This window comes from Trachypithecus francoisi, unplaced genomic scaffold (assembly GCF_009764315.1).
Source record: "Trachypithecus francoisi isolate TF-2019V2 unplaced genomic scaffold, Tfra_2.0 Lachesis_group17, whole genome shotgun sequence".
Lineage (NCBI taxonomy): Eukaryota > Metazoa > Chordata > Mammalia > Primates > Cercopithecidae > Trachypithecus > Trachypithecus francoisi.
In genome coordinates this window covers 44,267,053-44,282,348 of record NW_022681462.1, presented here as the reverse complement: position 1 = coordinate 44,282,348, position 15,296 = coordinate 44,267,053, and the positions used below count along the sequence as shown (strand labels likewise).

The window sequence follows — 15,296 nt, the reverse complement described above, 5'->3', positions numbered from 1 at the left end:
CCCACCGCCAAACTTCCCTGCTGCTCTCGGTCCTCCCGTACGTACTTCCGTTGCTCTGACGCTCCCAGAAGCCGGGGCGTCGGGAAGGAGAACGCGAATTTCCCCTCCTCTGCGCCTCCGTAGGAAAAAATTGGAGCGGGGTTCACCAGACTGCGCCGCAGTGGGCGCTGGAGCCCCTCGTACAGCACCGCCAAGGGTGCGGCGCGGGGCCGGGCGCCTGGCGCCAGGGTGCTGGTCGGCGGGCAGCGGCGCCAACCTACGACCTGCGACTCCGGAGAGCCAAGGCTGCACCGGGAGGAGTCGGCGCGGGCCCCGGGGTACCCGCTTCAACCGGAGCGCCTTCCCCTCCTGCCTTGAGGGACGTCCTCACACCTACACCCGAACGAAGCTCCGGGGCTGTCACTTCTGCACGCCGCTCGGAAAGGAGTCAGAACTGGGAGCGCTCCGGGGAGTCGTCGGGGAGGATGCCCGGGCGTCAGCCGTGTCCCCAAGCTGCTCGCCGGCGCTGGCGAGGAAGGCAGTCGGGATAACGCCGCCCAAACTTTCCTTCGCAGCAGCGTTGGCAGGAAACGTCCCTCTCTGAGGCTCACGAAAAGCCGAAAAAGACTCGGAAGCCTGGAGGAGGCAGGGCCAAGCCTGCGCAGGAGGGGTTCCCTAGAGCCCTGGCGATGTCCTAGGGGACGAGGCTAATCGCCTGCGTGCGCGGCGTGCGCCCAGGAGAAGGGAGGTCCTGCAGGCGCGGCGCCTCCTTCCCTGCGCCCCGCAGTGACCGTGACCACCGCGCGCACCCCCGCGCACGTGCTCGCGGCCGAGGAAGAGGAACTGTCCGTTTAAACCCTCTGGAGAACAGCCACTTGAGAGCAGGCCAGGGGCGCATGGAGGTGCCGCGGGGGCGGTGCGGCTCACCAGCTGCGCGGGGGAGCGCGCACGCCGCGCCCCGGCCTCCCCGGGGACCTGGCCGGCCGCTGCCCGCACTTCCTGCCGCTGGTCTCCCAGGCGCGAGCCACCGCTTACAGCACAGAACCCGTTGAGCTTCGGGTCCGGCAGCACCCCCGGCCCCCGCGCGGGGCGGACGCGCGGCGGGACAGGTGTAGCCGGCAGCCGCTGGCGCTGCGCGGAGGACTGGGCGGGCTTGGCTAGCAGGGAGTTAGCTCGCTGCGCGCGGAACTCAGGTCCCAGGCACGGAGGCCGGTCGGCGAGCCACTTCACACCGCCACAGTCCTAGCCTCGGGCCAGCAGCCGGGGTGAAGAAAGTCACGGCGGAGCCCGGCTCCCCGGTCCTGATGCCGGCTGCCGGTGGCGGGCTCCACGCCGGCCCTGGGACCTAGGCAGCCGCGCGAGACCGCTGCGGGCGCCTCCCCCATGCTGCTCGGAGCGTCCTGGCTGTGCGCATCCAAGGCGGCCGCCGCTGCTGCGCAGAGCGAGGGCGACGAGGACAGGCCAGGCGGGCGGCGGCGGCGGGCGGCGGCCACTGCCGCGGGGGCGGGCGAGGACATGGACGAGTCGTCGCTGCTGGACTTGCTGGAGTGCTCCGTGTGCCTGGAGCGCCTGGACACCACGGCCAAGGTGCTGCCATGCCAACACACTTTCTGCCGCCGCTGCCTGGAGAGCATCGTGTGCTCGCGCCACGAGCTGCGGTGCCCCGAGTGCCGCATCCTGGTGGGCTGCGGCGTGGACGAGCTGCCCGCCAACATACTGCTGGTGCGCCTGCTGGACGGCATCCGTCAGCGGCCCCGCGCGGGCACCAGCCCCGGCGGCAGCCCTCCCGCGCGTCCCGTCCCCGGCCAGAGTGCGGCCCCCACGCTCGCGGGCGGCGGGGGCGGCGCGACAGGCAGCGCCCCGGGTTCCCCGATTTTCCTCTCAGCAGCCGCGGGCAGCGCCACTGGCAGTCTGCGGGAGCTGGCGACCAGCAGGAGCGCGCCGGTGGCAAAGGTGGGTATCTTTCTCCGCGGAAGTGGTCACGGCACGTGGGAGTGTGTGGGTGCTTCGGCGTGGGGGTAATGAGGTGCAGAGGAGACCAAGCGTGGCCCGGTGTTGGCCCACTCCGCTGTTGCTCTTCCTCCAACTTCGCTTGCTCGGTGGCGGCATCCGGTCCCAGGGCACCTCGTCGCTTGTTCACGTGTGTCCCGTCCTCTGCGGTGTGGGCACGCCTTCCTGTCCCGGCGCTCACCCCTGATTCCTTGGCTGGACTTCTTATTCTGCCTCTTCAACTTAGCATCACCCTTGCATCTCGCTAGAAACGGGGACCTTCTTTCTCTGGATCCCCAGACAGTCCCTCTGCACACTGGGCCTGCCGGGAGAAAAGTTAGAGCTTAACGTTTCTGACAGGGCTCTGATGGTTGCATTGGGAAGCCCGCGGGCCTCCTGCCTGCGGTCTGGCTAAGGAGGGGAGGGCAGAAGGCAGAGTGGGACTGGGGTTTGGAAGAATGCTGATCACAAACTCCTAGTAGTCTAGAAGGAGTTAATCTGGAGGCCCCAGGAGCCTTTTGACCCAGCCCTTCTTGGACTTGGCAGTGTCTGACCAGAAGCCAAGGTCTTCTCCTGGGCTCCCAGGCAGGGTTGCATTCCCACGGGGGTTATTTATTTTTATTATTATTATTTTTGGTACAGCCGCATTTTAGGGCTTTCACTGCTTCTGTTTTAGATGAAAGACCTTCTCTGGATGGCTTCAGTGATTTGATTTTAAAAGCGTCTTACAGCTTGTCTTTACACACCCTTGCCACCTTGTGAACTGTCATCAGGGAAGAGGGCATGGGATACTGGTTTAAGTGGGAAAAAAAGGACCCGGGTTTTGTTAATGTCTTTAAAAGAAGAAAAGCACTTAAATGTTAAAAAAAAAAAAGTCGTCTATTGAAATAATAATTTGCTTTAGAAACGCAACTTTATTTCTCTACTTTTGACTATTTAAGGAGTTGGTGATGCCTAGTCCTTCCACTATGTGTAATCCTGAAATGCTGGGAACATTCTAGCACCTGGTTTAGACAGTACTGCCAATCTCTAAGGTTAAGGTGGGAATTGAACAATGAGATCACTTGGACACAGGAAGGGGAACATCACCCACCAGGGCCTATTTTGGGGAGGGGACAGGAGGGAGGGATAGCATTAGGAGATATACCTAGTGTAAATGACGAGTTAATGGGTACAGCACACCAACATGGCACATGTATACGTATGTAACAAAGCTGCACGTTGTGCACATGTACCCTAGAACTTAAAGTATAATAATAAAAAAAAAGTAAAAAAAAAAAAAAGGAACTTAAACTCTTGGATGTTGAACTTGAGTTAAATGCCATTCTTTGCTGCAATGGGCTTTTTTTCCTATGGATCAGGAAGAATGGCGACAGTCAGGGGTAGTCACTGGGGGTCACCTGGGGGCGCTGCCTGCTGAAGGGGAATTTTTTTTCTTTGGTTTTAATTGTGATTAAATCCAGCTAAATGCTTGCATTAGAAATTTTCAAACTTTTCCTTCCTGGCCTTGTTGCTGTTTTTGTTCTAAGGTATTTGTAATTAAATATCTTTATTTGCTGAATAGGTGGGTTACCCTCTTCTGTTCCAATATATGGTATTTGGAGCCCTGCTTCTGGTAAAACGCTGGGACATTCTGATGACCATCTCTTTACAGATGTCCTCCTAGTTTATCTTGGGGGACTTGTGTTTGACCAGGAGGTTGGGAGGTAACCTCTGAAATGTAACAGGCTGAAGCTTTGATGCCACTCTGGGAATTCTGTGGCATTTGTAGTACCTTTTAGAACTTATCAAAGGGGTTGAAGATTGGAACTTTTTAGTAGTAACATTTAGTAGTAGCAGGAAATTGATGTTTTACTTACCATATTTTGAGACCCTTGGTTGACTTTCCTTATGGGTGCATAGTCATGTTCATGACTTTTTGTGTTTGGGATGTTTCTGGATGTTGTTTAATAGACGAGCACTTATTTAACTAATAACCAGGAGTCCTGCATGCTGTATTCACACTACACTAGCACTATACTACCATGTTGGGATAACAGCACTAGGTCCAGCACATGCTTCAGGGGTGGGAAGGATTGTAATAGCGTATCGGGCATTGAGCAACCCTATACATTTGGTTGACAAATATTTCAGCTGAAAATTACTTTAAGTACTTTACTGTCCATTGGAATTGCTTGACTCTTCCCAGGAAAGTTGAATGCTGGGTGTTGTTGCATGTTGTTTAATAGAGGGACACTTACTTAACTAATGTGCCATGATAGCAGGTAACCATAAATATGACAGTCCCATCATTTCCCAATTAGAAGCTCCTCACGTCTTCTTTTGGGTCAATTAGGATATGTATACTTTCTTAGGTATGTAGGTAAGTATTTGTGTAGCTTACTTTATTAATTTTGTTACAGTTAGACCTTGTGACAACATTATTTTCAAAAAAGTTTCAGTTTCTATTTGGTTTTACTGGCTGGGCACGAAACAGTGTTTTCCTGAACTCCTTTTTTTTTTTTTTTTGAGACGGAGTCTTGCTCTGTCGCCCGGGCTGGAGTGCAGTGGCCGGATCTCAGCTCACTGCAAGCTCCGCCTCCTGGGTTTATGCCATTCTCCTGCCTCAGCCTCCCGAGTAGCTGGGACTACAGGCGCCAGCCACCTCGCCCGGCTAGCTTTTTGTATTTTTTAGTAGAGACGGGGTTTCACCATGTTAGCCAGGATGGTCTCAAACTCCTGACCTCGTGATCCGCCCGTCTTGGCCTCCCAAAGTGCTGGGATTACAGGCTTGAGCCACCGCGCCCGGCCCTTTCCTGAACCCTTTACCTGCGTCTTTTTCATCAGCTTTGGTGATCGCCAGAGTACTTGGAGTCCCCTGATGTGGTTAGCAGAACCTCTCAGCTGTGCTTTCACCTCAGCCATTTGAGATAAAGCGCTTTTTTGGAGTCAGTTAACGCTGCTGCCCCGGAAATCATATACCCAGTGACGAGTACCCATAGCCTTGGATCCGGACTTGGTGTTTTTATATGCCTGTTGGCAAATACTGTATGTGTGTTGCTTCTTTGTTACTTCTTAAAATGACCTTTCAACAGTTCTGTTTTAATGGTACTATCCAACCCTCGCAGTTGCTAATGTATGCTAAATTTCTTAGGCCAACTTGTTTGTTTATTGTTTTGTTTTCACTATTTTGCAAGAAAACCCCTTTAACATCCCAAGCTAGCATCAATCAAATTGTTTCAGTGCAGTAGGAGTCTTGCTAAAAGGGTTCTGTGGTTCCACATGGATTAATACAAAGCATGCTTTTTAATGTAAGTGATTTCATAAGGACTGGAATATAAGACAATTCCTTTTTTTTTTTGAATTTTTAAAAAAAATCCTTGACTTACATTTGAGCCTATACAGAACATCTTCTGCAGTTCACCTAGACTGTACTAGGCACTATTATAGGTGAACAAGACTGGCTTGGGCTTTCTTGATGGAGCTGACATTAGGGGTAGTAGATACAAGCTGTCTGCCCAGCTCTCAGAAGATACCCGTGGGCACTGGCTGGTGTCACTCCAGAATTCTGTGAGGGTTATAAGGAAGGACATTGTCACAAATTAAAGAACTCTAGAAAGCTTAGGCAGTGCCTTTGATGATGTAAAAGTAGGCATTAGAGCCTAATTAGTTTATCTGCATTTTGTATCTTGAGGTACAGTGGTATATGTTCACATTGGGTCTGTTTGAAAGTCTCTTTTGTGTCTCTTTGACAATGTGACTGGGACTTAATGGAAAAAATATTTTAAGTTGGAGAATCATAAAATTATATATGTTAAATATTTTATTTTATAAGCACACATGAATGATTCTTCCACCATTTTTTGAGTACAGGGCTGAGGACCTTTCTTTCAGTTCCAGATTGTCTTTTTAGCTGAAACCACAGTCACCTTTTATGATTTTCTATTTGTTTCTTTCAAATAGCGTGAAGACTAAGACTTTCAAAGGATTCTGTGAGAGCATCTTTTAGATTTTATATAGGTCCTCCCCGATAATGTTTGATGTTCTCATTTACACCTGATTTGACCATTTTATCAGTGTTTGAGTCTTTCCTACACGGTCATCTTGATTTCCCAAGGGGCTTTTTTTTTTCTTTTTTCTTTTGCGCTCAAACTTCTTCGCCTGTTACAGACTATTGAATTATGGTGCATATTTAGCATTTTAAGTACAAGTTGCATTAGCATAGTTGGGAATAAGGACAACAGATCCCTGATAAGCACAGGCCTCCCCAGGCAGGAGTGGTTGGCCCAGCCTTGCCAGGCTGTAGTCTCCGGTGGGTGTGGGTGGCTTTGGCTGTGTTACAGAGGATGTGGAATGTTGCTTAGTCCAGCTGGTCGGCTAGTGGAGGCCAGGATAGAGAGAGTGTCTATGGTATCTGGAAGCTCGTTACCATGTCTTTGGCTCTCAACAGTTGAACTGCTTACATACCCAAGATTTTCTGTTGAACGTTTACTAAGTACCTGCTGCATGCTGGGCACTTTGACGTATATCACCTTATGGAAAGTTGACAATAATCCTGCCAAGTGGCTGGTATAATTATTATTTTGAGGCCCAGAGAGATATTTGGGCAAGTCAGAGAGCTAGGAAGTGATTGAGTTAGGATTCCGTTCCTCTGTCCTTCTGTCCAGTTTGGCTGGATGGTTGGGGTGTTGTCGTGGTTTGGTCTTGGATGTAATAAGGACTCCAGAGGAAAAGGCCAGCACTTGGGGGCCTCACAGAAAACCATACAGCTCACAAGAGAGTAGACAAGTGGTTGATATGATAGCTGAGTTACAGCGAAGTCCTTTTCAGAAGGCCCCTGAGTGTGGAAATAGCAGTTTGTAGCCAGCGAGTGAATAATCTAAATTATTATTCATTGAGCACCCACTGGGACCAGGTGTGGATGAAGCCTCTGCTGTGGGCTAATGGTTGAGTGGTGTTGAAGTGTGGCTCATCTGGCCCTTACTGCAACTTGGTGAGGTCGCTAGTTACATAGGTAGGGAAATTAAGGCTCCAGAATTTCATTGCTGACTGGCGCTCAGTTAATAGGGGTGTTTCTTGGAAGATTAACTTTGGCCTTGATTAGAGGAGTCCTCTGACTCTACCACAGGCTCAGCTTGTTAGTAGCAAGATTTTAAACATAAGCAATGGCCACCCCTTCCATTGACCACACCTTAGGGCTGCAGATGCTCTTCTGTGCAAGGCTGCTGTCTTCTAAACCCACAGAGTGTGCAGAGCCCACAGGAAACAGCATCAAATCTGTTGTGGCTTTGGCCACAGGTGCCAGGCAGCTCTATTAATATGTAAGTGACATGAACAGGACATTAGTCTGAGTGGCCGAGCTGGCTAACCCAGCAGCTCTGCCCTCTGCTCCCTGATCCACACTTGGTGTGTCCTTCTGCTCTGCTCCTGTGTTGGCTTCACTCTCATCCCTACCCCGTAGGTCTCAAATAGAGGCCGTGGCTTCAGGTGTCACAGTCCCATGACAACACCCAGTAGTGGAGACAGTAGGGTTTCTTCCCCTTGTACTTGGTCTCCAAGTCGGTGAGCAAACGGTGACCCAACCCCAACCCCATGTTTCCCATCACACTCTTGGGGACAGTGTTGCCTCGCAGGCTGGTATCTGAAGCCTGCACCCAGGACTGCCTTTTCTCTTGAGGCAATGGCCTGCCACCTCCCCCAGGACACGTGGAAGGAGGGGAAGGGCTGGTGGGAATCCCACTGAAGGCGGTTTTAATCCTGGCTTCCACACTTCCTCACCATGCGCCCTGGGCTAGCTTTCCTGAGACTTCTTTTTTTTTTTTTTTTTGAGACGGAGTCTCGCTCTGTCGCCCGGACTGGAGTGCAGTGGCCAGATCTCAGCTCACTGCAAGCTCTGCCTCCTGGGTTTACGCCATTCTCCTGCCTCAGCCTCCCGAGTAGCTGGGACTACAGGCGCCAGCCACCTCGCCCGGCTAGTTTTTGTATTTTTAGTAGAGACGGGGTTTCAGCGTATTAGCCAGGATGGTCTCGATCTCCTGACCTCGTGATCCGCCCGTCTCGGCCTCCCAAAGTGCTGGGATTACAGGCTTGAGCCACCGCGCCCGGCCTCCTGAGACTTCTTATCAGTGAATTAGGGATGCTGTCTGCTTCTATGGGCTAGCTTTCCTGAGACTTCAAATGGGCAAATGGGCTAGCTTTCCTGAGACTTCTTACCAGTGAATTAGGGATACTGTCTGCTTCTTTTTTTTTTTTGAGATGGAGTCTTGCTCTGTTGCCCAGGCTGGAGTGCAGTGGCACAATCTCGGCTCACTGCAAGCTCCGCCTCCCAGGTTCACGCCATTCTCCTGCCTCAGCCTCCCAAGTAGCTGGGACTACATGCATGCGCCCCCACACTCGGCTAAATTTTTTGTTTTTTTAGTAGAGACAGGGTTTCACCATGTTAGCCAGGATGGTCTCTTATCTCCTGACCTCGTGATCCACCTGCCTTGGCCTCCCAAAGTGCTGGGATTACAGGTGTGAGCCACCGCGCCTGGCCCTATCTGCTTCTTTGGATAAATAGGATGACGTACATACAGTGCCTGGCACACATGATTGGCTGTCGTTTCAGTGCCTATTCCTAATACGACAATCTTTTTTTTTTTTTTTGAGACGGAGTCTCGCTCTGTCGCCCAGGCTGGAGTGCAGTGGCCGGATCTCAGCTCACTGCAAGCTTCGCCTCCTGGGTTTACGCCATTCTCCTGCCTCAGCCTCCCGAGTAGCTGGGACTACAGGTGCCCGCCACCTCGCCCGGCTAGTTCTTTTGTATTTTTTAGTAGAGACGGGGTTTCACCATGTTAGCCAGGATGGTCTCGATCTCCTGACCTCGTGGTCCACCCGTCTCGGCCTCCCAAAGTGCTGGGATTACAGGCTTGAGCCACCGCGCCCGGCCCCTAATATGACAATCTTAAAGTCTCTTATCAAGCGTGAGGCACACTTCAGAGTGCCTTCCTGGCTGCTGGTGGATTTGTGGTATTTAGTATTCTAAGTTAAGGATGTGTGTGTGTATATGTGTGGATGTGCATGGGGGTGTGTGTGTGTGTGTGTTGTGAGTCTGATACCACGCTTTGCCTCTAGATTCAGTCAGCCCATGTTGTGCAAACTGGATTGTCAAGCATTACTGGGCATCTATGCTGAGTAGTTGCTTGAATCTGTTGGTTTCCTTTTTTAATTTGCTCCAAGTTTATCTTTATTATCGGAGGCAGTGTTCCTGATTCTTACAAACTTCATTAAAAGGGAAGAAATGTCTAAGCCATAATCTGCTTTAAAAAAACAGCAGGGGAGAATAATCCTGCTCAGTTGCTGATCCAGCCTGTTGGCAGGCTGTCCTGAAAACGAGCCCACCTCTGTCATCCGCAGGACACAATAGCTTGTCTACAGCTGCCTAGAATCAGGCTGCTTGCTGTGATTGAGCTGAGCAGAATTCTATCCAATTGTTTCTTCCTCCTGGCTTTTGAGAGCCTGCCTGCTTGCTGGAGCATGACAAATTTGGGGCTCAGTTTCGCAATTGTTTCTAGTGTGCATTTCAGTTCAATCTGTATTTAATCTCTATCTTTTACAGTTAACATGATCTTTTTTGAGGTGCATTAAAAAAACACACACATCAGCAAGCATTTGCTGGGGAAAATGCTCTTGATAGCACCAGTTGAAGAGGCCAAGGTTAATTTTTATCAGATTTGCCTTGCTTGGGAGATCTTCAGATTTGATGAATGTAAAATGCATGCTTGATGGGTATCCTATGGGAATTTTAATTAACTTTAAAAGAAAAGGGTGTCAAGCTAAAGGTATTGGCAACAGTGAATGGTTTACAGATCATGCAGGTACCCCGTAATGTGGGCCTCCCTTTTCCCATTGAGTGAAGCTGAAATGAAAAAGTGTATAAAGTTGCAGCACGATTTGGATTCTGCCTTCTTTAGGCTCCCCTGGCCCTTAATGGCTCTGCACATCCTTGGAGGGCATTTAGAGCTGCAGCTGTCCTTTGGGAGACCTGAAGGAGGCTCGAGAAGAGTCGCCGCTCTCTTGGGTAGCACGTGTTTACATTTTTTAACTGATAACAAACATGAAGATAGGATGGTGTTTGCATTTCCACTTAATGGAATGTGTGCATAAGGCTCACATGAATTTATGTGAGTTTAAATGAATTAGGATTGACCACAGGAATTCGGGTCAGGAGGAGACGTGAGAGAATTTAGAAGCATGCTTGCACCGGGCACCTGTAAATGTACTGGGGCCGGGCTCACTGAGAGCAGGACCTCACCAGAGAATCAGGGAGTTCGCAGGGAACTGTTTTTACCCTGGTTCAAGGAATGGGACGTTCAAGGAATGATGCTTTTCTCTCTCTGGCTTCACTGCACACATATTTAAGTACCTGCTGTGTACCAGGCACCACAGTGGGCACTGGGGGCTCCAGGGACAGCAATTGCATTGGTCTCTATTTATAATGACATGTAATTTGTTTTCCATTTAGTTAGGTGATATGCTGCAGAGGAAAACATGTGTCTATATCTTTTTATTCTCTGTTTATCTGACAGGAATTTCTAATGAGGAAAGTGGCATCGGTGTGATTTGGGGCTTAGTGAGTTTGCAGTGGATTCTCACCTCTTTTTGTTTCTTCTTCCATAGTCTAGATTTGCCAAATGAGGACTTTGCACTTCTGCTTTCTGAATCTTGCTGACTTTGTGGTGGGGAGTGACGATGGTGAGTTGGGTCCATCCCACAGCTGGAGGCTGTCTGAGAGCAGCTTGGTGTTTTGAGCAGCACCTTTCAGAGAAGGTGTCTGCCGGTTGCTGGTTCTTGAGCAGATGCTCTGACAGTGCCACATGCTCAGGAAACGAGAGAACTTGCTGCTGCGGCTAGAACGATGAAGGTCAGGAGTGTCCAGCACGTTTTCTGAAGCTGCTTTTGATTTTTGTTGGCCATCAAAGCACACCACCTTAGGTGAGAATTATTTGGATTTATCATTTAGGATCTAAGACACATTCATGGGCGACTGCATGCCGTTTGTTGCTCCGGGTGAACCCAGAGATACTGGAGAGAAAGAAGAAAGATGAGGGAGGCTTAGGCATGTTTCAGTAAATAGTTGCAGGTTAACTAATCTCATCAGACACCACCCGTCCTGATCAGCCGTTGTTTTTGCATTCAAAGACTAATCGGTTAATCCTCCAAGCTTTGCCTGCCAGTGTTGCTGTTTGATTTGAAGGGTCAAGGAATCCTTCAGATGATTACTAAACACTTGGAGTGCTCACCCATGTGGGTTGAGGAAGTACTGCTGGGGCTGGGCCAGCTGAATCTCGGCCCAGGCCGTCTTCTGGACGTCTTGCCTGTGTGGTGTGCCTTTGCCCATAAATGCAATGGCAGACACGTACGTTTATTTCTCAGATAGAAATTTCTTTTCTTTTTTTTTTTTTTTTTGAGATGGAGTCTCGCTCTGTTACCCTAGCTGGAGTGCAGTGGCACAATCTTGGCTTATTGCTACCTCCGCCTCCTGGGTTCAAGCGATTTTTCTGCCTCAGCCTCCCAAGTGGCCGGGACTACAGGCAAGCGCCACCACGCCCGGCTAATGCCCGGCTAATTTTAAAATATTTTTAGTAGAGATGGGGGTTTCACCATATTGGCCAGGCTGGTCTCGAACTCCTGACCTTGTGATCCGCCCACCTTGGCCTCCCAGACTGGATTACAGGCATGAGCCACTGTGCCCGGCCTCTCAGATAGAAATTTCTAAAAATTATGTAGGGAGAAAGTAGTGGGGCTTCAGTTTTGCTGTGAGAAAAACAAAGGCTTGGGAGTTTAACTGTGAAAGAATGGACAGTTGCCGCTGTTGCTGGGACTTCGAGGCTGTTTTAAAAATTAGCGGCCGGGCGCGGTGGCTCAAGCCTGTAATCCCAGCACTTTGGGAGGCCGAGACGGGCGGATCACGAGGTCAGGAGATCGAGACCATCCTGGCTAACACGGTGAAACCCCGTCTCTACTAAAAATACAAAAACTAGCCGGGCGAGGTGGCGGGCGCCTGTAGTCCCAGCTACTCGGGAGGCTGAGGCAGGAGAATGGCGTAAACCCGGGAGGCGGAGCTTGCAGTGAGCTGAGATCTGGCCACTGCACTCCAGTCCGGGCGACAGAGCGAGACTCCGCCTCAAAAAAAAAAAAAAAAAAAAATTAGCTTGATGCCGCATTTGCTGGCAAGGTGACAAGCAAATTTTGAGTAATATTCTGGACTTCATGTATTGTATTGAACCAGGTCTTTCAGAGAGGGCTCAGGGCAGCCCCTGGGCAGCCCGATGCTGGTGGTTCATTCTAGTCTTCCCCTTCATCTGCAGCGAGGAAGTGGGTCACTCTTCCTCTGGGTCTGCATACCCTTCCTGAAGACTGCAGCTGTAGGGGACACACAGAGTGAATGGTGGCCCAGGTGCTGGGGCTGTGGAGCTGTGACCATGGCTCTATGTGAGTGCTGCTCTTGAAGTCTGGCCCATAACGAGTGATGTTAGGAATTAATTCAGTCCACACATATGTGTTGACTACCCACCCTGTTGCAAACACTGTGTTAGGCACTGGGATATCCATTGGTCACAAAACCAGAAGTGATCCAGGCCTTTCTGCAACTGACCATTCAGAGGACACTGTAAACAAATAGCCAATAGGTATCTCTTGACGTGTGGTAATAAGAGACGTGAAGACAAGGGGCACAGCCTGGTGATGGCAGGGAACGTGGAGTCATGGGTCGTGTCTGTGGATTTAATTATGCAGCTTATTTTATTTATCAAAATATATCCACATATTTACTTTTTTATGGATAAGCCACTGGATTCCTTCATATCCCAAATCTGCGTAACTTAAAAATTGCATCCTATTTTCTCTTCCCAAGCACAGCCAAAGGTAATTAAAACCAGATGTGTTTGCATGAGATAATGCGTGCAGAGCATCAAGAATGTAGATGGTGCTAAATTAATGTCGCCTCAACAAAGATAGCCAATGAGACTCACCTTTTTTTTTATTAAGTACCTGATGCCCATGGGTTAATTTTGTCACTAGCAGTCATTGTCCGGACCGAGTTTGTAGTCTAAACATGTGCAGTGTGAAAGGTGAATGCTCTCACACAGTCACACTCCTAATAGAAAGACAGCCCTCTTGTATTCTGAGCAGCAGCCCTCTTGTGCCGTCTGTGGCTGAATTTGTGTTGTGGACTACAGCAGGGGGGAGACTTCCAATGCTAGAAATCTGTGTTTTAAAAATTAATTTTAAAAATGTGATCTTTATGGAATTGGGAGTGTGTTTGTTGTCTCGGTTTGACAAACTAAGCTCTGACATGTGCACAGGAGGAGTTTTCCTGGATTTAAAGTCATTGTCCCTAGCATACCAAATGAGGTGACGTATGTCAGATTCTGTGGTTGGGCCTCACAGCGCGGAAGGGCACCTGCTGTGGGTCAGCATCCCATTGAACAATGGAGTTTAAGACTTGCAGTTTTTGAGCTTTTCGATCACCTGTTTGCCAAAGACCAGCGTGTCCACTGCTTGGGAGTTTGACATCTGGAGTTGTGTGGACAGGGGTCTACATCCAAAGGGCAGTGCCCCTGGGGCTTTGTTCAGGTTTGTGTTCCTAGGCAGATGGAGGCTGTTTGTCTCAAATATAGCTGCTTTAAAGAAACAGAATGGTTTATTGATCAGAGGTAGTGACTCATGACATATTGAAACTGTGCCTACGTAACTCACATGACAAGGCTGGGGTGAAGAGGACAGGTCTGTGGAACGCTTTCCACTTAGTCCTGGGAGGCCCCTTTTTCCTCTGTCCACCGTCCCCTCCAGCACCATCACTGTTGCTTCTTTTCTGAAGGCTGCATTGATGCACGTGGTTGGTGCATGTGGTCGATTGATGCACGTGGTTGCGTGTGGTTGACGCACGTGTTTGGACTTCTCTCTCTCTGTTCCTGAGATCAGCTGCATCCAGCCACGGACCCTCTCTTTTGCTGGTTCTTTGCAAATCATAAATCTGCTTACAATGCCTTTACATACTGATGTTCTTTTTCTGTTTTTCCCAGACTTCAGCAATTTCTTGCTTTTTAAATTTGTGGGAAATAAATTTTTTTTCCCCCTTCCTCAAAAGGCCTGTGTGCTCTACATGTGGTTAATAGCCAGTCTGTGCAATGTGATTGATGTTAAAGGTAACATCTCCTCTGCGTCCCCAAACTAAATGCCCTGTCTTTGACTATCAACACCTACACAGTCTGGCCTCAGGGGTATCGATTTTCCACTCGGTGCTATTGTTGCCGTAACCATTTTCATGGGCTGAGAAGCCCTTGCTTTCGTGATCCCCCCACCTTCCATCTGGGGCTGCTGTGAACTGGACACCCTTGAAGCACCCTGACAACCAGACCCCTGTTGGGTGCTCTCTGGCTGGTGTGAGCCATTTATATCAGCTGTATTGAAGGGACCAGTGCTATGCTGGTATCCACCCTTGGTGACCCCATTTTAGTCGACTTTATCCAGGTGGACAGATGTAACCACAGCCCCAGAGCCCAGGTTTCTGCGGATTCCTCTCTTTTGTCTCCCTTATGTGCAGTTTCTGTCTCTGTTTTTATTTCTTCAGGCTGTTTTCAGTGACTCTTCCTCACTCTTCCCTTCTGTGGACTGTGCGCATTCCTGGCAACCACTGCTCTGTCAGCCTTTGTTGTTGCCACCGGCTGGCTTTCCGGAGGCAGCCTCTCATCTCTGCCTGGGTCCCTCTTCCTCCAACTTGCTCAGTGATGAGTGGGGCTCAGATCCTCACTCACAGGCTGCCCTCCGCACCATGCCAAGCTCATGGGAGGGGCTCCAGACCTCTGCAGTCCCTGGGCACATATGCCTGCCTTTTCCAGTGACCAGGTTCAGCCCAGAGCTGTGCCCACAGCTGCAGAGATCACCAGTCCCCAGGCTGACCAGTTCTTGACAGGTGTAGGCTGAAGCTCCAACCCATTGCATCTTTCTCTATCATGAAATAGGATGTGAATTTAGGATGCAGGTCCCAGGAAGAACGATGATGCCTGGGGATAACAGTGCGTCTTGACAGAAGAGTTAGGACCCAACGCCAGCATCTCCCAGGAGAAAGCAAAATGCTCATTTTCTAGACCCCAGGGAACATTAGTCCCCTGACAGTATCAACAGGAGGGGGTACTGGTTGGAGAAGGAGGTCAGGATGATGGTCGTGTCCAGCTCAGCAAAGCCAGGTCCTCGCTTCCTTTCATCCATGGGACCCCCCCAGGTGTGCCCAGTCTGCTGTCGGCTGCCTGCTTCTGCCACCCCCTGCAAGCTCCGCAGGCAGCAGGGTCCTTTCTGTACTCATAGAA

General features: G+C 50.2%; 1 protein-coding gene across 1 annotated transcript in view; it reads left to right on the top strand.

The window, feature by feature from the left end:
* The first annotated feature begins 397 nt into the window (after positions 1 to 397).
* The window catches only part of SH3RF3 (SH3 domain containing ring finger 3), a 377,754-nt gene continuing 362,855 nt past the window's right edge, over positions 398 to 15,296 (top strand). Inside the window, exon 1 of the mRNA XM_033175502.1 lies at positions 398 to 1,932. Within this exon, the coding sequence (XP_033031393.1) occupies positions 1,363 to 1,932 (570 nt within the window). The 5' untranslated portion in view covers positions 398 to 1,362. The remainder of the gene's footprint in view (positions 1,933 to 15,296) is intronic.